Below are 21,194 nucleotides of genomic sequence, written 5' to 3' on the forward strand. Positions count from 1 at the left end.
TCGTTCACTCAAATTTTTCAAAAAAATATTTGTTGTTTTAACCATCAGACTGCTTTTCTCATAAAAAGTTGCAGCGGATTACGATATGAAGACCAAGGGCAACCTTGACAAAAAATAAAAAGTATTGGGGTAAGCAAGTCGTAAGATTTTTAAAAAATCGGACCGAAGGCAAACTTGACAAAATTAAAAAAAATCAAAGATCCGTTATGCCAAGTAATAACGGGCTATTTTTGGGCCTTACCCGATCTGTTAAATTTCCCTAAAAATATCCTGAGCATTGCACGTTACAGAAATTGGAAGTTTAATTTCCTTATAAAAGGATATATACAACTTTCTAGTCATCCCAGTTCCTTCACAATTTGCCAGCTTTGTGACCCTATCCAGTCGGCTAATTTCTGTTGCATCTTTACAAGCATTTTCGATATACAATGGCTCTTTCCTGTCATCCCTCACATTTTGCCGGCTTTGTTCCCCTATCCAGTCAGCCAAATTTCTGTTGCATCTTTACAAGCATTTTCGATATACAATGGCTCCTTCCTGTCATCCCAGTTTCTCTATCTGCACGTTCAACCCATGGTTATATTTGATACGTTGCACAGGTCAAACTGAAACCAGTGGTCTACCAATGTTACCAGTCTTCTGCGAAACACAGGAACACACAGAAAAAACAAGGTAATAATGATTGACCGTACTTGCATGCATGACATAATTCACATAGAAAATCCACCCCCAATATCAATTTCCCTCGTGTAATGGCCAACAACCACCACCTACACCGTCCAATTGTCATTTATATCAGAAGCATGACCAAGAGAAGTTCCGAACCTTCGAGCCCAAAGCTGATAGTCTTCTTCATTCTCTTTTACCCTGCCAAGGCAGGAAACAAATATTCATCTCTCTCTATATGTGTGTGTGGAATGATTTCATGTCCCTATTTCATATTGGTATAATGAAACTCATATTTTAAAAGACTGGCATTAATATAATCTCAAATTTTGCACACTAATCCATAAAAAAGAAAATTGAATTTGTACCCTAGAAAAGGTCAAAAATTCAAAATAATACCCTTCCAACAATGAATTTATACCATTCATAAGATAGACAATGAGATCTAGGCCTCAAAATCAACTTTTCTTTTTTCAAATTGCTCATCTAATGATGATAAGGCCATATACAAATCTGGGTTAAAAAAAGTTCCCTGTAAGGCCATGGATCAATCGTCCATGTTCATTGGGTTAAAAAGTACACCTTTTTATGGTATGTTTTCAAACTTTCTCTTGAGATTGTTCCTCTAGTGAAAGGAGTATATGTATAAAAACTGAGGTTAAACAAATGCCTCAATTGAAGGCGCGACGGGAGAATTTATAGCACACCCACTAAACAATGGTGATCCAGGGATTAAATAATGGAATAAAGGGACAGTAATCCAGGGATGCCCTCCAGCATCTAAGACAACTCAAAACATGAATTTGAAACTCAAGGGGATGTCTAAGAAGAATACCTTGGACATATGTGAAAATGCCAGCACCAATAAGGTAATATGTTTCCCAGGTTGTTTTTCTTTCTGATTGGTATATCTATTTCGCGGTTCATTGATCTTGAGACATGGCTTCCTCAACACGCCTAATGATTGTGCCAAGACCTTTGCCGTTTTCGATAGCTTTAACAGCAGCCCTATGTGCACCTTTGTGCATCTTCAAAAGTTTGTATGATTGCTGTACAGCCCATCGTGCCTGATTTGACATCTGGTATGTGGACATGATTTCATTTGCAGTTATAACAAATCTACAAAGCTAAAAGCTGACAGATAAGATCTAATTGGGGGAAGAAACGCACCATAAAAAAGAAAGAGGATGGATAATGAGGGTAAGAACCTGTGAGGTGGAGAGAGGAGGTTGGAGGAGCACACAAATGCTCCTGAATAGGTTTTCATCATTTTCGCCACCCTCGGCCTCTCCATAGACAAGTGCTTCAGCTGCAATACCAGCAAAAAGAACCATGCAGTACCTGCACGTTCGCCAGGGCACATCAAGAGAGCCACTATCTTCATAATGCATCATATAGGGCTTTTTCTCTTTTTTAGTGAGGTACTAAAAATGCTTAACATGCCTGTCAAACGCAGTACTGCTAAGTCGGCCATCTGCAAGCTCTTTTTCCAACTTTTCATCCCAGAATTGAGTGCCTGCCTGCATGCGAAGATGGTAAAATAAGAGCTGTTAGAAACCTAACAACAAGGGTTTATGGATCATGGCAGAAGAGAAAGCTGTGCAATTGCATTAGCCAATAAAAGAAAAAGAAGAAAAAAAAATACAAGAGAAATTTCCAGGCAAAAATAGTTTTGGCATTTGGCATAAGACAGCCATATATGAGTGGATCAGTGTTGTATGGCACAAAATGTAAAAAAAAGACTAAGATGTTATTATCTTCCCACAAAGTATGCAAAACAATAAATACTTATTGTATATTAAAATTTCCATTTGTTTCCCTTTCTTCCATTATGTTCAACTAGTTTTTACATGTTGACATGTGTCTATTTGTCTTGGTCTTCCATCTATCTCTGGTCTGGAAAATAATGCTTTGGTCATTTGGCATAAGACAACCATTCGTGTTCGGACCACCATGAGATCTTATTCCACTAGATCGCCCAAATGACCAAAACATTATTATCTTCCTAGAAAGTATGCAAGACAATAAATACTAATCCGATATTGACTGTTCCTCTATATGTTCAAGCTGTATTTTTGGTCATTTTATGTGAGCATATATGCCTTTTTGTCTTTGGTCTGGGTTATTGCGATCTATTACTCATCTCTCTCTTCTGGTGTGCTTGTAAACCCTTACCCTGAATCAGTATTTAGGTTTTAACGTGGTATCAAAGCAGCTATTGGTCCTCTTGTCACTAGTAAGTATCACTGGGTAAAAGAAACAAGACCTGCAACTCAACATCTAGGACTGATGTTGATTTTACAACTGTCATACAGACTGATGACATCACTGTACGGGCAGCTGGCATTGTCGTACAAGAGCAATTGGAAATACAAATTAAAAGCAGAAAACAAAGGTGGAACAACATAGTTAGCTAAGTACATAATCAGGAGGGTTGAGCACTTATATACCTGTCCCTGGATACCCATTTGGACTGCCACCAATGGATCTAAAATGACACCACGGATAGGACAACCCATCAAATATGCTGCACAAATATCAAAGTGACCCATCAGCAGAGCTGTACATATCACACACACATGCATTAAAGAAAAACACACACACACAAGGAGGATCATTAACAAATACATAAATCATGGTCACAATTGAAATTTCTTCAACATATGCCCCATATCTCACATGAGAATAAACATATTTGCTTTTAATAAATTAAGGATATCATTTTATTTAAAATTAAAAAAGTCGAATAGAAGTTTCGGATTATCAAGCTGCTGAGCTGTAGGCTAACTTGCCAAAATGTACCACACAGCAAGATGGAGAGAAAAATAACACAGAGATATCGAATCATTATAAATGTCTTGACAAAATATTGTGTGTTTTAGGAAGTAAATGAAGATGAAAATAAGAGCTAGTGATCTCTAGAAATCAACACGTATTTTCCTCCTGTCAAATTGTTAACTGCTGAAAATTTGATATCACTAAAAGATCATTTCTGTTGCAATCATCAGAAAACTATAACATTACAAGATGAGGTTGAATCTTGATATCCACGTTATCTTAGATTTTTTAAATGAACAATATGGATGCACTAAGTACATGCAATTAGCCAACAGTGACTTATATTTACTATCAGGACATGCAACGGATCTTGTGCTTTTCATAGAGGTAGATGACATTGTTATTACTGGTACTCAAAAGAAGAAATATTTTGTGTCAAAATAAGAAAATATATTGCATTTCTCAAGGTTATTGGAAGGAATGGAAAAATTCTGAACAATATAGATGCACTAAGTACATGCAATTAGCCAACAGTGACTTATTTAGTATTAGGACATGAAACAGATCTTGTGCTTTTCATAGAGGTAGATGACATTGTTATTACTGGTACTCAAAAGAAGAAAATATATTGAATCAAAAGAAGAAAATATTTTGTATTTCTCAACGTTATGGGAAGGAATGGACAAATTCTTCTCTCTTTCATTTCACCTCTATGACGATACATAAAGATACCTCATTATGGCTAATTTACAATAATATGCTTGAAAAATTGTCCTCTGTTTCAGTGCTTTTTTTGCCAGAATTTCTGCTTTTGAGACATATAGAAGACCGGTGTTTAATATTCCCTTGACATACCTCAATTATTTTTTATTTATTAGCATTTCTGTTTTAAATATTATAGACACTCCCTGCTATATAGAATTTGAACCTGAACCCCTTTCTAATACATTATTTTTGTCTCTTGGTCATGGTTTGCTATTCTCTTTGCAGCCTCAAGGTATGGATTTCTTGGATTTTGTACATGTGGGCACACTGCATTAATTGCGTGAACAATGTTTGGCCTTATGAAGGTCGAGTAAGCCTTCCAACAAACTTCTATGTTGAGCAGTATTTGAAATCAATTCCCCTTCATTAGCTAGGAGTTTTAGATTTACTTGAGCTTTTGCAATCCAACATGCCAAATTTCTCAAGCAATGCCATTGCATATTTTTATTGAAGTACAACCAAACCTCCTGAGAATCTATACACTTTTCTGGCAACGAAATATTTTAAGCTCCCAAGGTCCTTCATTTAAAATATGTGCGCAACTTCGTTTCTTTAGTTTCGCAATATCCAACTTGTTGCTCCTAGTAATGACTGCATCATGTACATATAAGAGAATGAGGGTTATACTTCCCTTTGTTAATCAAGAAAAAATTGCTTGCTGCAGTTCACTTATGGCTTTTCTCAATTGACATACAAGGTGAGGGAATTTGTTGTAGATAAAGCCCATAAGTTGTGCAATATAGAGTTCCTCCTTCAATGTTCCATGGACAATTTGGTTGAGCTCCCATACATGTATGACCATCACAGCAACCCTTGTAATTGCAGCTTTGACCACTGGGACTGAAAGTCTCTTCGTATTGTACCACATACTCTTGGTTGTAGCCTTTGGCCACTAGGTGCACTTTCAATATTTCTAGGCTTCCATCATGTTTAGTTTACTTCAAAAATTCATTTGGAACCCACCATATTTTTATTTTGAAGTAAATGAACTAGCTCCCATGTTTCATTTGGACTTGAGGCACAAACTTCTTTCCTCCATAGCTTTTCTCCATCACTGATCTAGTATGGCTTCTCTGAATGACATTGGCTCTTTTATTTTCAATGGCTGCCATACAAACCCCATGCTCAATAGAGATAGCAAAAGAGACATATTGATCCACAAGATAACGTAAGCTTGGGTATCAAATGCATCCTAACCTCCTAGATGGACAGGTGAAGGAGGCACTAGGGCGTAGACATGAGAAAATGCTGTAGTGTTGCCAAAGACAGGTTCTTTGTTTGACATATTGACTCCCTTCCATGTGTCTTCTTTGATATGTAAATCGAATAGAAGAAAGACTAGAAATTTCTTTGGCGGCGCATGATTTGCACTGGGAGAAGCTGTTGACGCATCATGATCAAGCCTCTGGGATGGAGATGTACTTGCCCCATTGGGTTGCTGTGCATAATTTTCACAATAGGAATTGGTGGAAGAGGTTGTGGTGCACTCATCTTTATGTGTTCCCCCCCCTTGCACAGATGCCTATTATCTTTCAAAGATCCTATGAAAGAAAGGAGTGAAGGCCATTATAAGAAGAAGAATAGTATGGATTAGCCTCATTAAAGGTAACATGGCGAGAAGGAATCACTCTCCATGTTGAGGGAATATAGCATCTGTAAGCCTCATGGTTTGGACTCTGACCAATGGATAGTCATTGATATGCTTTGAGCTGAAGTTAATTGCGGAAGGAAGAATTTATATGCATAATATATTTGCAATCAAATACAATCAAGAGTAATCAGCAGTGACTCCATAAAGTTTACAACGCACAGTGGTTCCTAAAAGTACTGATGTAGGGAGGCAATTAATTAGGTAGATTGCCACTAGGAAAGTGCCTCGCCACAAGGAAGGACTATGAGAATCAAGCATCATAGGGAACATAGTCTCCACAATCTGTCAATTGTTCATTCTGTAAACCTATTTTATTATGGGGTGTTCATACACGAAAACTAATGTTGGATTTCATTATTATTCAAGAAATATTGAAAATCATTTGATGTACATTCGCCCCCATGATCAAAACTCACAACTTTAATGTGTTGCGTGAAATAGTTCGTAACAATGGCCTGAAGTAGTTCAAAGAAATCCAAACTACAGATTTATCTTAACAAGAAAGATCCAAGTATATCATGGCGAGGATTTGAAAAAGAAACAAAATAACGATATCCATAGACAGACTTCATAGCTGAAGGGCCCCAAACATCAAAATGTATTGAGTCAAAAGGTTCATAAGCAATATTTTCTTTGTGAACATCACAAAAGAAGAGCAGATGTGCATGCTTGTCCCATTGACAACTAGTACATAATGAATGTAGACCAAGTTTGCTAGATGAAATTAACCCATCATTTACAAGTCTTCATAAGTTCTTCAAACCAAGATGCCTAACTCACCTATAACAGGATTCCAAAGAAGTCTAGTTGCTAAATTACATGCAGTGTCTACTATAAGAGCAAAAGTATGTCATCCTCCAAAACATAAAGTTTGTTATCCTGCACCCTTTTAGCAATCAACTTCCTCATATCTTGGTCCTTAAAAACAAAAGTTCTGGAAAGAATTCCAATTTGCCTTTAAGATCAGATGTAAGTTGGCATACAAAAATTAAATTCTTCTTGATTTTAGGAACCACAAGAACACATATTTGAAATTTCCAAAAGCAAATGATATAAGGATTGTGCCAATTTGAGATATTGGAAGAGATGAGATGACCTATCACCAATTATAACAAGTTTATACCTTTCTAGGGGAACTATATTATTGCAAGAAGACATGTAGCAGCCAAATCCTCGACCCTCCCATTCTCTATAATCAAACATCTATTAAGAAGATCAAAATTTCCGTCTCTATCCATAGCTATTAAATCTCAAGAAGGTTGAAAAGATGGAATCCTCTACAAAGAAGAACTCAAAGCCCAAAATAATATGGGTGCGGTTTGTTTAGAGCCGAGGCTCTAAACAATGAAATTAGAGCCCACCTTTAGATAGTATCAAAAAATATAGTTTCAACATTGGATAGCCTTCAGAATTATATTTTCATCTTTAATTATAAAATTTAAAGCATAAAAAAGTGTAAATCAAGCAGATCTATGAAAAACTTGAAAATCTTGAAAATTGACGGTCGAAAAATGCGTCGCAAGATGCTCTATTTCCAAAACTTGAAATCCATTTTTTTCTAATGTCCATGCATCTTGATGTCGAGATGATCAATTTGGGGATATTTGGGCATCAAAACAACCTCTTCTAGTGAAAGTTTTGGGGTAGGCTCTAATTTGATTGTTTAGAGCCTATATAAACTTTTCCCAAATACTAGTATGTTGAAGAGTCATCTCCAAAAAATCTGGTCTAAGAAGGTTGATGACCTCAAATTTTCCCTCAACCCATCCCATGTCTAGGTAAAAGGGTTGGGTTGGGTTGTGTTAAGTAGACAACCAATGTAAAATTTTGCCAAAACTTATCATGAATCTTGAATATACGATATCTGCTTGTATTAGGGTGTTCCCCATAAGCGACACGCTGTATTGGAACCCAGGTACAGTGAGAAATGAGCAAGGGGTAGCTAGGGCAACCCTCAAAAGTGACGCATTGTACCGGACCCCGGGTACAGTGAGAAATGAGCAAAGCTTAGCCAAGGCATTCCCCGGAAGCGAAGCGCCACTCGGTTGCGATGAAAGATAAACAAGGGTTCCTGCGATATCCTGGACGAACGCTGGTAAACAAGCTAGTCCAAGAGAATAGGATTTGTCTAGCCACATGGAATGTAGGTATGTTTATAGATAAGAGCATGGAGTTAGTGGATACAAAGAGATATAGGAGAATAAACATAGTCTGTCTACAAGAAACTAAATTGAAAGGAGAAAAAACCAAAGAAATAGATGGGTATAAACTTCGGTATACAGGAAAGGATAATAATAGAAATGGCATAGGCATATTAGTCGATAAATATTTAAAAAATAAAGTAGTTAATATCAAAAGAATAAGTGATAGGCTCCTATTAATTAAACTTGTATTAAGAAGAGATAATTAATATAATTAATGCTTATGCACCACAAGTAGGATTAGATGATAGAATTAAGAGACAATTTTGGAAGGACATAGGTGGAATAGTCCAAGACATACCAACTAGAGAGAGACCTTTTTAGGAAGGGACTTAAATGGTCATGTAGGGAAGGATAGTACAGGATATTAACGGAGTACATGGGGGATATAGGTTTGGGAAAAGATATGAGATTGGTGAGGCTATTCTAGATTTCGCTATGACCTATGACCTAGCAATAGCAAACACTTTAAAACGAGATGAACATTTAATAACCTATAAAAGTGGATCACATAAAAGCCAAATAGACTTCTTCCTAGTTAAGAAGGTAGATCAACCATCATGTAAACACTGCAAGGTTATCCCAGAAGAGTGTTTGACTGCCCAACATAGGCTTGTGGTTATTGACATCTGCATAAAGACATGGAAGAGAAGGGGTGAAAGAAATGGATGTCCAAGAACTAGGTGGTGGAATTTAAAAAATGAGAAAATAGACTTATTTAGGGATAAATTAGTTGCAGAAAAAAATGGAGCTCTAAAAATGATGTCAATATAATATGGAATGAGATGGTTGACTGTCTCAAAAAAGTGACAAAAGAAGTTTCAGGAGAATCTACAGGGAAAAGAAATTCCCATAAGGAAACTTGGAGGTAGAGTTATGAGGTTCAAAAGGCCATTAGCGAGAAACGATCATGTTATAAAACTTGGTAGTGTAATAGAAATGATCAAAATTTAGAAGAATATAAAAATATTAAGAAAGACGCTAAACAAATAGTAAATAAAGCTAAACTTAAGACGTGATAATCTATACAACAAACTGGGAACAAGAGAAGGTGAAAAAGATGTCTTCAAATCAGCAAAAATAAGAGAGAAAAAAAAATGTAGGGATATAAACTATATTAAATGCATTACGAGTGAGGATCAAAGGGTCTTGGTGAAGGATTACAAGGTCAACTAAAGGTGGAGAGTTAATTTTCTAAAACTTTTAAATGACGAACACAATGGGAACATAGTTGTAGAAGGAACTATTGGCATAAATGATGGCGGAGGTCATAGATACATTTGTAGGATAAGGATGTCGGAAGTGAAAGAAGCTTTGAAAAGGATGAAGATGGGAAAGGCTTTAGGACCAGATGGTATCCCGATAGAGGTTTATAAGTGCATGTGGGAGATTGGCATTGATTGGCTGACAAAGTTGTTCAACAAGGTGTTAAGAACTACAAAAATGCCAGACAAATGTAGGACAAATATTGCAATACCTATTTTCAAAAACAAAGGAGACATACAGAATTGTGTGAACTATCGAGGGATCAAGCTTATGAGACATACTATGAAGCTCTAGGAGCAAGTGATTGAGCAACGACTAAGACATGAAACAATTGTATCTTAAAACCAATTTGGTTTTATGCTAGGAAGATCAACAACCGAGGATATTTTCCTAATTAGGCAATTGATTGAGAAGTTTAGGGCGAAGGGAAAAGACCTCCATATGGTCTTTATTGATTTAGAGAAAGCTTTTTGATAGAATACCTCAAGATTTGATTTGGCGAGTGCTGAAAAAAAAAAGAGGCTCCAGATACTACATCGACTTGGTGAGAGATATGTTCAATGGAGTGCTAACTAGTGTACGAACAACTAATGGAGAGACGAGTGAGTTTTCAGTGACAATAGATCTACATCAAGGGTCAACATTGAACCCGTATCTCTTTGTTTTAGTTATGGACGACTTAACTAGGCACCTATAAGATGAGGTACCATGGTGTATGTTGTTTGCAGATGACATAGTTTTGATCGATGAGACAAAAACAATGACAACACAAAGAACTTTGGAGGGATGCACTAGAATCCAAAGGTTTTAAAATTAACCGGATTAAGACAAAATATATGGAATGCAAATTTAGTAATAATAGGAGTAGAGACGAGGAAGTAGTTAAGATTGACGGCGAAGAAGTATAAAAAAGACCGTACTTTTCGATACCTTGGGTCGATAATCCAGAAAAATGGAGAGATTGAGGAAGATATCGCACATAGAATTAGAGCTGGGTGGGCGAAGTGGAGATGTGCAACTGGAATTTTATGTGATCGCCACATACCAATAAAGCTGAAGGGCAAGTTCTATAAGACAGTTGTGAGACCAGCTTTGCTTTATGGGCCGGAATGTTGGGCAGACAAAAAACAGTATACCCATAAAATAAGTGTAGCAGAGATGAAGATGTTGAGATGGACGAGTGGCAAGACAAGAAGGGATAGAATTCGAAATGAATCCATTTGGGAAAATTTAGGTGTGGCACTAATTGGAGATGAGATGAGAGAGAGTAGATTTCGATGGGCTGGTCATGTGTGGCACCAACCCAATACAACACTTGTTAGGAGGTACGGGTTATTTCAAGTGGAGGGATTGAAAAGAGCAAGTAGTAGGTGTAAAAGGATGCGATTGGAAGTAGTTTGAAAAGATATGGGGACATATGGCCTCATTGAGGGTATGACATTTAATATAGCAGACTGGTGGACCATGAATCATGTAGCCAACCCAAATAATTGGGAAAAGGCTATGATGATGATGAAGAGTCATCTCCAGAAATCAAAGATTCGACAATATTGATGAGCAAAATTTCATATCAAAATAAAAAATGTAAGAAGATTCCCCAAACCAATATATTTGTATGGGTATCAACAGGGATCACAAGAGCTGGTTTGGGTCCATGGAACCTTGGATGGCCAGAAAGTGTGGAGAATGATCCCTGCTAACAAGAATCTCGATCCCTTGTTGTAAGAATCGTAGTTTATGGATGTAAGGAATCACCAACTATATTACTAAGAACCGAAGATTACCTATATTTTTTTTGAGAACTACAGAAGATTACCTATATTAATGACCTCGATCCTTGTCGAAGTGAATCTGGATTCCATGTTATAAGATTTGCAAGAAGTGAATTAAAGGAATCTCAAACTATAATAATGGGAACCAAATATTTCCAAATCAATGAACCTCTGTCATTGTCGAAGGGAATCTCGATTCCATGTGGTAGGAATCACGAACTCCATTGCCAAGAACGGATATGTTGTTTCTTAGTACTGCGGTTCATCTAGAGTGGCAATTAGGATCTCATCCAGGTTAATCCAATGCAGCCAAATCGAGTTCTTTGATTTGCAATTCCCTCATCTGTATGAGTTCATCATTTCTATGAATGTTTGAAGTGGACTTTGAAGACAACCGTGCTCTCAATCCCATTCCTACAATCCTACCTCACCCATTTCAACTCAAAGGCTAATGGATGAATTAGAGCTCCAAAAAATGGCACCACTATTGGGATTTGCGTAAAATGCCAAAAACCATTTGTTTCTCCTTCCAATGTTAAAGTTCGGGTTTTTTCATCTACATCCCCACTAAACCTTGAGATTGTGTATTGTCCTCGCCCATTACTCTCTTCCTTCCTTGAGAAGTTCAATATCTGAGTTGTATGTATCAACTATTAAGTTATTTTGCAAGATATTCTAGGTCGTAAGGTATTCTAGGTCATATGGGATCTAGAGTTTCTAGACTATAGAATCTAGTTTCTATTGTTCAGAGTCGCCAGACTCAAGTATAGAGTCTCTAGACTTAAAGAGTTCTTGACCAACAAAGAGGCCCAACACCTAGGAACAAAAGATGTGAGTAGGATTTTCCTTACAACCCAAGTTCAATTTGTAGAGCAAAGATTATAGGATAATTAGAATTAATCTATCTATTTTGGATATCTGTTAGAAGAATGATGGGAGGTGATCATAATGTGTAACTTGTAATACACCTATATTATGGATACTGCCAATATGCCTTTCCATCCCCGAAATCCAAATAATGTATTATATAATTATTAAATCCCCTATCTACTACAGCGTATTAGAGGTCCCCTGGCACCAAAATCTAGTCAAGGTCCTAAGATTTTAATACTCATGTCATTTTATGGGAATGACATGGTATGGAAAATCTTATGAATCCTATGCTTACTAATTTAGTACTCAACAAACAACATATAGTAAAAGATAAACATTTCAGTCCCTTTACACAATTAGTTTGTTACTTTGTTATGATATAGAGATTAGTCTAGTAATATAGAGATTAGTCTAGTACTGAACATTCGCATATAAGCGATCTAAAGTAATATATTAATATGATTTTTTTTATCATGTGATTTGTTTATTTATAATAATTAATTAAGCATACTACATATCTATTAAGATTTTGTAGATGATTAAAACAATTTGCTCCTTTTTAATAATTAGTTGTAATAGAATGTAATATCCTATAGTTAATTAGGATGTAACATTCAACAATTAGTTAGTTAATTATACTAGGAGTATTATGATTATATGAATACGATATATACTGTATTTACTATATTATAAATTTACAATTGTGATAATCTAGGCAATAAGTGGATAAATTTGATAGACTTATTGATAAAGTTAGTATCTAGGAGAGAGAAAGATCTCGTAAAATAAATAGAAATTTAATATCATACAAATGTTTTTGATTACTGTTAACAATTGTATTGATTAAAAGGATAGATAAAAGAGATGAAGGTTCATCCAAGAGTACCTTAAAACTGTGACTCTTGGTAAAAAAGAATAGGTCATCTGACCCGATACAAAATGGGGTTATAAGATTATCCCCTTACACAGTAATCTGAAAATGTACAAAACAGATACCAAAAATGAAGGAACGAGTAAAACAAAAAAGGACCCCGTCCGAGAGGAGATCGAGTAGAGTGCGTGCTTAGTGCCCAACCCAAAACGAGCTGCAGTAGGGCCTATTCTTCAGCATGGGCCATGGCTCCGTCCTTGGCTAGCCGATCGACGTCCTCGAGGTATGCACCCATAAGATTGGCGTATCCCTACAAAGATGCTCAATCTCATCATAAATAGGCACGAGATACCAAGGGGGAGACACTGTCTTGGAAGCCCAAGAGATAATGTCTCTAACCTCACCCTCCACTAAAAGAGACTATCCCCAAGACTGACCAAAAACTCTGTATGCCTCTAAGTAGGGCCATAGATTCGACAAACTGCAAATCTTAGATGCCGAGAAGTAAATTAATAATTTGGATGATACCCGATAATGTTTCTCCAAAGGGAAACCTTTTTTTTATCAAGAAGTAAAAATTTAAGCCCACATAGCCTGATTTCTTTTCAGACAGCGAAACATAACATGCTGACATATTTTCCCGACCTTACTAAATTCTTGTACACATCCTCTCCAAGGAATCGTTGTCGGATGATTGTGCATTGGTAAATGTGCAGGACTCAGAAAAGTAAACAACTACGTGTCAACAAACTTTCTTGGAAGTTGAAGGATATTAGAGACGTCGGCAGAATTCGAAGAGCTATCTACAATCTTATACTTTTCTCCACATGTAAACATACTACATACCTCTCTCCCCTTTTGATTGTATAATACGCAGTATAATTGCACCTTTAGTATAAGTGGCGAGACAAACGTCCATCTTTAAGATCGACGAAGAATACTGACAGGTTTCCCAAGTTTCAATGCCAGAGGTAGAAGAAAATTCATAAATAATAGGATTCTTAAATTCATCAAAATAATAATACAATATTTTTTAAGAAATATACACTAATCAAGAAACATTATGCAAAACCTACAGTAGAAGATCACATAATCTTCGGAAATAACAATTCTAAGATATTTGTACTACCCAAGGGATTCACATTAAATAAATTTAAAATGTATATAAATAATAGTCACATTGGAATCCTCTATAATCATCGCTTTCTATACTTAATTTAATTTTGCAAAAAATTTCTTTTCTAAAATTTTTAAGAGTAAGCCGTGCATCAAAGGGCAATGAAGCCATTAACATTTCATGGCCCACCACGACCTTGATCACCATGTGGCCAGGCTAACAACACCTGACGCATGCAATGACCTTGATCACAACATGGCTGGCTGATAACATTGACATGTGAGCAAAAGGAATAAGACGATTCTATTGTATTAAGTGAATCCAAATTTTTAATCGGACCCCGAAATTCTGTACATGGATAGGACCATAGAATTTGCATCATTTGTGGCAAGTGTTAACTTGAAAAGAAAAAGGAATGTTGCTACCTTTTACAAAAAAAGGATTGTATACAATGACGCATCTTGTGTATGTTTTGATTTGACGCAACATCTGTTTTTGGGAGTTCGGTGTTTTTTTAATGTTGTTAAATTGTTTGACCTTGACATCTCTCTTCTTTTTCCTATGTCAACCTATGTGTTTTAGGGGTTGATAGAGCCTATTACCATATATGGAGATGGTGTTTTGTGAATGTTGTAACATGCTTTGACTTTGACATCTCTCTTCTTTTTCTTATACATGGCATGCAAAATTTAAGATGTTTCTTCACGAAGGTTTTAGCGGATGTCAATTCTATTTATGAAATTTAGACATGTCATTACAAATCAAGATAATAGACTGACTTGAATAATATCCATACTCTGTAAGGCATATGGCAAACAAGTCTGATGTCCCAAAGGACATTTTTATAAACGACACTGTCACTCCAATTGAGGACATCGAAGACATCATAACAATCCCATTATGGAGATATGGCACTAGAAACGAGGTAGCAAAGTTCGGTGGTGGTAACAGGATGTGGACTTGCAACTTTAATTGCCAAGCGCCATATACAGGTTCATAGGTATGCCCGGACCCACCTGTTGGGGTTGTCCCCTGGTCAAGGAGCACAAGGCATTTCAAAGTACCCCAATGCATCAGGAGAAGAATGCGAGGCCTTGAAAAAGGAAGAGGCAGAAGTTGTTAGGCTATTCGGGGATATTCCAAAAAGAGGCAAAAGGCTCCTCGGCAGATCCATCTTTGTTCTAGTTGGAAGCGAAGATGACACGTAATGAAATTAAAGGGAAGGGAAAGATTCCTTCGATGTTCAATGCACAAGTGAGGGAGGAACTTGATGCTACAGTGGCCCATTTTTTTTATTCCAATGGCATCCCATTGAATGTAACCAAAAGCACAAGATTTCATGAAATGACACATGCCATTAACCAAGTGCCAAAGGGCCATTTGCCTCTAAAACATGACAAGATTAGGACAACCTTGCTTGATAGGGAGAGAAGTAGGATCGATCCTGCATTAGCTTCTTTGAGGATTGAGTGGAGAACATATGGGGTCTTTGTAGTTTCGTATGGTTGGAGCAATGTTAAGAATGAGTCTTTAGTCAATGTTTGGAGCAATGTTGACAAGGGCTATTTGCTTCTAAAACATGACAAGATTAGGACAACCTTGCTTGATAGGGAGAGAAGTAGGATTGATCTTGCATTAGCTTCTTTGAGGACCGAGTGGAGAACATATGGAGTTTTTGTAGTTTCGAATGGTTGGAGCAATGTTAAGAATGAGTTTTTAGTCAACGTGGGAAAGCAATGTTCCTCAACGGTTATGATTGCTCATCTATTGAAAAAACTAGCCAAAACACTGCTCACATTCTTCTTAAAGCCATAGATTCGATTGGTCCCTATAATGTTGTCCAAGCTGTAACTAACAATGCTACAAACTGTCAGGGGTGCCGGAAACATAATTCAGCGCCATCATCCCCACATTTTTTGGTCTGGATCTTTAGCTCACACATTGAGCCTCTTAATGAAAAACAATTATGTTTTTGATAATGTTAACTGTTCTTAATGAAAGACATTATTGATAAAGATCAGAAGAATGCATCTTTGGCTTTCCTCACACATTATTCCGAGGTGAAGAGAGTAGTGAAATATATAAGAAATCACACAAGGTGTTTGGACATATTCAAGGCCTTTTCGAAGCTTGAGAAACTAAAAATTAAGAAAACAAGATTCGGTTACCACTATATAATGTTGAGACGGCTTTGGAAGTAAGATCTGCCTCGACTACATTGGTGTTGAGTGATGCCTTGGACAGTCTCCAATGAGGCCCATCAGATACCAAACGTGGCAATGTTCGACAAGTGATTACGCATGAGAATATTTGGACTACGAATAAGTTTTTTTTGAGGTTTGCACAGCCAATATAGAAGATGTTGAAGTTTGCAGATACCGATAGAGTTGTGGTGGGAAATGCATACGAGCGCATGGATACAATGCTAGAAGAAATTGATTTGGTGCCGTACATTGAACCTCTATTGTATCAAAGACTCAAAAAGTTGGTAGCCGATAGGTGGAACTGGACTAATCTCCCTTTGCTTTATATGTTGACTCCGAAATATTAATCTCGAGAATGGCTGGCTACTTGAACTCCTACAGGGGATAAGAGGCTTAAGCCCCACCACCCACCATGATAATGAGGTTTCAGCATGTTACCTTGCTACGCTTGATTTGTCATATCTAGATGAGAGTGAGAAAGGGAGGATTCGACAACATATCGGTGATTTTGATAGAAATAAAGGCATTTTTTCCCTTCCAGCATCCGTTTCTAATTGAGGGACAATGTCAGCTGTTTCTTGGTAAGCTGTATATCGCGGTGGGATTCCTGAGTTATATTCTCTAGCAGTCAAAGTGTTATCACAAAGTGTGAATTCTTCGTGTGCAAGAAGATATTGGAGCATATACAGCTATATTCATAGTGTTAAGTGCAATCATCTAAATTCTGATCGCTCTGAATCATTGGACTATGTTCACCACAGTGATTGGTTACTGAGTACATTGCACACAAATTATCAAGAGAAATACATGAACTGGGATTCTCACCCTGAGGATGACCATCTCGAGGATGATGTTGAGTCATTACGGGAGTTAGATGCTCACCTCGACGCTGATGATGATGCCCGGTCCCCTAATCCATCACTAGGACCTCTCCTCCCCCTTGCATCTACCGAGACTGATGATGTGGTAGATGATACTTTGTCACGGCATGTGATCCAACCTTCAACCACTCGGGGATAATTGGCTTCAGTTGTTTCACAAAACTGCAATCCATTCGTAAGGGCAAGGAAACTACAAGATGATATATATCACACCTTAAAGTCTCTCTCTCTCTCTCTCGCAGGAGAGCTATGTTACCATATCATGCTTACTTTATAATCTGAAATGTGTGCGCAAACAACATCAAATAAAGTTGGCTCATTTTATTTCTATATATATATAATTTCTTTTTTTTGGGATGTCACTTGCATCAAGTCTTGACTCTTGAACTGTTTTTTTTAAGCTTTAATTAGATAAATTGCAGAAATCAGCTACTTATTACCCAATGTAAAGAAAGAACTTAACGTGAGAAAGCACTGGGCATGCCAGCAAATCCAATGAAATCGTAATTTGATTTGAGTGATCAAAATTCACGTCCAAAAGAAAACAATTTCTACATTCAAAAGAACAATAATTTATGACAAGGACCGGTGAGGAGGTTATAGATAAGAACAAAGTAACGGACGCTGTCTTCCTTTCTCTCTATTAAGTCTTAAGTCTTGACATCTACCTCTTTATGTCTTCCATTTATTGCGTGTTAAGATCTTATGCACCACGTGTCCCCACTCTACACTGTACACTATATTTTTTTTATTGTTACACTCTACAGTCTACACATTCTATAGTGCAAGGTCAAAGTCAATCGCATGAATGTCTCGTGTTGATCACATGACTGACTTAAATATCTCATAATTGCATGACTCCCACTTCTTTGAGTCCAATATATCATGTTTATCCCCATTCTAAATTTTTTCCCCCTTTTTTTTAAAGTCTTTTTTTTCCCCATTGTTTGAACAATGATAAATGATCAAGATACATATCTTCGAAGTTTGAGACCTGAGATCTAAATGAACTTTCAAGTTTTGTAACTATGCTTATGCATATGAAGTTCGACTATTACAATGAGTGTATGCAACATGCATGACTAAGAAGGACCAAAATCAAGTGGGGTTTCTGAGTTTCGAGTTTCGACTATTCACTCCTTGAGAATCAGGATTCACATTCACGATCCCTCACCTTCATTTAAAGGAGGCCTATCCATGATTCCATCTTGGCTCATGTCGAACAAATGGAAACAATGTTAAATGTAGGACGGAACCATGATTCCAATTGGCAAAAATGTCCCAGATCAGATGTGCGTTGATCGTTTCAATCCTTCAGCGTTCGCAGACTGTAAGAGAAAGGATGAATAATTTTTGGGGATCGCGGTTAAGAATCCTATTTATGCAACTCACGGTTTAACATACTAAAAATGCAGATCCTAATTATGGTAACCACAGTTATAACCTACTTGAAATCAGAATCCTATCCATGTGGGCCGTGATTAAAACCTACTTGTAAACAATGATCTTGTTTATAGGAATCAAGGTTAATATCTACTGGAAACACAGTTTCCATTTTCGGGGACCGCGGTTGAGAACTACAAGATTCAAGGGTCATAAAATGAGAAACTGTGAGGCAAACACCTACTTGAAACAAGGTACCCAACTTGGGCAATCGCAGATTAAAACTAGAGGAAACGAGGGCCATAAAATGAAAACCCGTAAACCAATCAAGATTCCCATATGGAACCATGGGACGAGGTTATGAACCGGAACTGTGGCCTTATCCACATGGTTGCCGCAACTATGCCTGAAATAACTAGAACATTGAGAGGATGGCACTGAACCAGTGGAAGCAATTGCTGGATTATTATGTTTCGGAAGCATCTGACAGATTTCAGGAAAGTTAACAATCCTGTAGAGCTGAACATGAAGCTCTCAAAAAATGATGTTCCGATTCTCCCTTTTCCAACAACTTAAATGAGGCTGGCACACTTTTCTGTTTGACCATCACTACCCAAAATACTAATCGTGCAGTTTGAGTGGTGAGCAAAATATTTCAGGCTCCCAGGACTTCTCATCTCAAATGTGTTGATTGTGTTGTTTGATTTGTTAATTCAATTACAACCCTTGGTGGCATTTTATCATCAACATGAGAATTTGCTTGGTTGCCTATGGAGAGTCAACTGGGCTGCAAATCTGGATACAAGGAGATCTACCACTGGAAATTCGGGGAATAGGTTTATCTGGATTAGGCTTGTACGGAAAAGAATCTAAATTTCTGGCACTCAGTAAATAATAACTTTGAATTTCACAAGAACATCAGAAATTATTGGACTTACCCCCAAATTACAAACTCCAGGTTGAACATAATATGCAAATGGCAAAATATTAAAGAACTTCCGAGCATCTTTCTTGGTTTGGAGCAGCTCCCAGCCACAGCAATGAGGTTTGGCTACAGATATCCAGCAAACAAAAGAAAAGAGAAATCCTAGAGTGAGAGATGACTAATAGGGAGCCTAAACTAGGGGGGTCTTTGAAGATGGAAGGTGGCATAAGCATGGGAAAGGAAACATGGGGTACCTAGTTGGACGCAGTACCGTTCCGAAGAGAAGGTTTTCTCATCATCAAAATGGTTGCAGAGTACGCAGCGCCTGCCTGGAGATTGCGAGGCATAACATGCCGAGAAATTTGAGCTACCGGGCATCTAACATGATGCTATCCTTAGCTGCCAGGACTCTGGAATATAATAGGGATGTTACCATACCTATGCTACGGATGATAAGGACATTTTGGTAGAATTTGCATCAAAATGAAGCTGTTTGCAACTAGAGACCCTAGATTTGGTGGAAATCAATTATGAAACTCGTATCTGCAAAGATTATTTTCCATGAAAAAAGAAGAGAGAAGGTGTGCCCCATTTCAAAAAGCGTGAAACAGGTCCAGCCTTGGGTAAAGAAGCGATGTGATTCACAAAGGTTGGGCAAGGGAACAAATAAATGGAGCACTGGGATTGATGTAAGAAAGCATTGGTGGATTTAGAGGGTATGAGCAAATTTATCAGGTTGGCAGAGTTCTGGCTTTATTTCCTCCAGAACTTTTTCCAGCAAAAGGTGACAATACATTGGGCTCTCAAATTTGAAGCAAATTATAGTAGAATGGCATTTTTTACAAGGCCACTCCATTTTAGAGGGCATTCTACAGTGTATTTAAAATGGAGCTTTATGAGGTAAATAGTAGAATTATGAGGACAACAACAGAGATAATAATGATAACGGAAACAATATTAATCTCTATAAATGTGTGAAGTTGGAAGCAGATTTTGCAATCCATGAGATATATAAATATAAAAAAGAGCATACCAATTAGAAGATGGCCTGCTTCATGAACAAGGACCCGACGCCGGTAAGGTGGCCAAAGAAACGAGATTTGAGCAATGCAACAACCACCTAGAAATATTGAGTCTAGCCAAGCTAGACCCAATACAGCAGCTAGGTTGGGTCTTATATCTATTCCTTTTGACAACAGGAAAGAGACTCCACCAAGAAAAGTAACTAACACGGCCCCAGAGCTTCCAGAAAGTCCCCACTTCTTGGGTGAAAGCTTCGAAGCTACAATGATATAATGTAACATTAAAAATCAAGTCATGTATAAACATATAAAGATAACAAGTTCACAATGAAAAGTAAAACAGAAAATTACCATCCAAGCCAGTTGAGGACTTTAAAATAGTTGGTGTCACATTTCTTGATCCCACAGAAACTGCAAACATAACAGAACATGAGAGGCACAGCCACACCCCAAATTCAAATTCCAATACAATAGGAAACTTTGTCCCTCGACTTGAAGCATTCACAAACTTGATCAATACAAGGAATGCAGCAAGACACCCTAAAAAGTTAAAACTTTTCATTTAAATGGTGATAAAATTATCCATTGAGCAATCTCAATTACAACATAACAAAACAAAAAGGACAATGTTACAATTTAACATAAATAAAGATTTGATAAGGCGCTATCTCAAAAAAGAAAGAAAAGGACCAGAACCTCTAACCCAAGCCCATCCCAAACTCAATAATCCTATATTACATGGCAAAGGGAAACCATAATAGCCCAAAAAATCTCACGCTCTTATGAAAATAAATCTAACAGTGATTCATGCCATCTCCA

At 37.2% G+C, this 21,194-nt stretch overlaps 1 protein-coding gene and 1 long non-coding RNA gene across 12 annotated transcripts in view; one reads left to right on the plus strand and one right to left on the minus strand.

Annotated features, from left to right (window-relative positions):
* Positions 1 to 207: 207 nt before the first annotated feature.
* Positions 208 to 21,194, minus strand: part of LOC18448081 (ATP-dependent zinc metalloprotease) — a 28,255-nt gene continuing 7,268 nt past the window's right edge. The window contains exons 2-10 of one of the 10 annotated variants that reach the window (XM_088858088.1): positions 20,727 to 20,786; positions 20,387 to 20,635; positions 17,047 to 17,188; positions 3,117 to 3,193; positions 2,110 to 2,186; positions 1,875 to 2,007; positions 1,502 to 1,745; positions 826 to 867; positions 208 to 558 (exon numbers count right to left, since the gene is read on the minus strand). In XM_088858088.1, the coding sequence (XP_088714214.1) occupies positions 2,164 to 2,186; positions 3,117 to 3,193; positions 17,047 to 17,188; positions 20,387 to 20,635; positions 20,727 to 20,786 (551 nt within the window). In that variant the 3' untranslated portion in view covers positions 208 to 558; positions 826 to 867; positions 1,502 to 1,745; positions 1,875 to 2,007; positions 2,110 to 2,163. Of the gene's footprint in view, positions 868 to 1,501; positions 1,746 to 1,874; positions 2,008 to 2,109; positions 2,187 to 3,116; positions 3,194 to 4,508; positions 5,751 to 17,046; positions 17,208 to 20,386; positions 20,636 to 20,726; positions 20,787 to 21,194 lie in introns of those variants that run through there. The other 9 variants (XM_088858087.1, XM_020675944.2, XM_020675942.2 and 6 more) reach the window with 9 other exon arrangements.
* LOC148783114 (uncharacterized) lies at positions 4,433 to 15,782 on the plus strand. Of its 2 annotated transcripts, none has more exons than XR_016049202.1 (2): positions 4,433 to 4,514; positions 13,560 to 15,782. It is a non-coding gene; the product is annotated as an uncharacterized LOC148783114 (long non-coding RNA). The 2 variants fall into 2 exon arrangements; XR_016049203.1 differs by having other exon boundaries at positions 4,490 to 4,519.

The sequence above is a fragment of the Amborella trichopoda genome, chromosome 2, assembly GCF_054954075.1.
Source record: "Amborella trichopoda isolate Santa Cruz 75 chromosome 2, AtrichopodaSantaCruz75HAP2 v2.0, whole genome shotgun sequence".
NCBI lineage: Eukaryota > Viridiplantae > Streptophyta > Magnoliopsida > Amborellales > Amborellaceae > Amborella > Amborella trichopoda.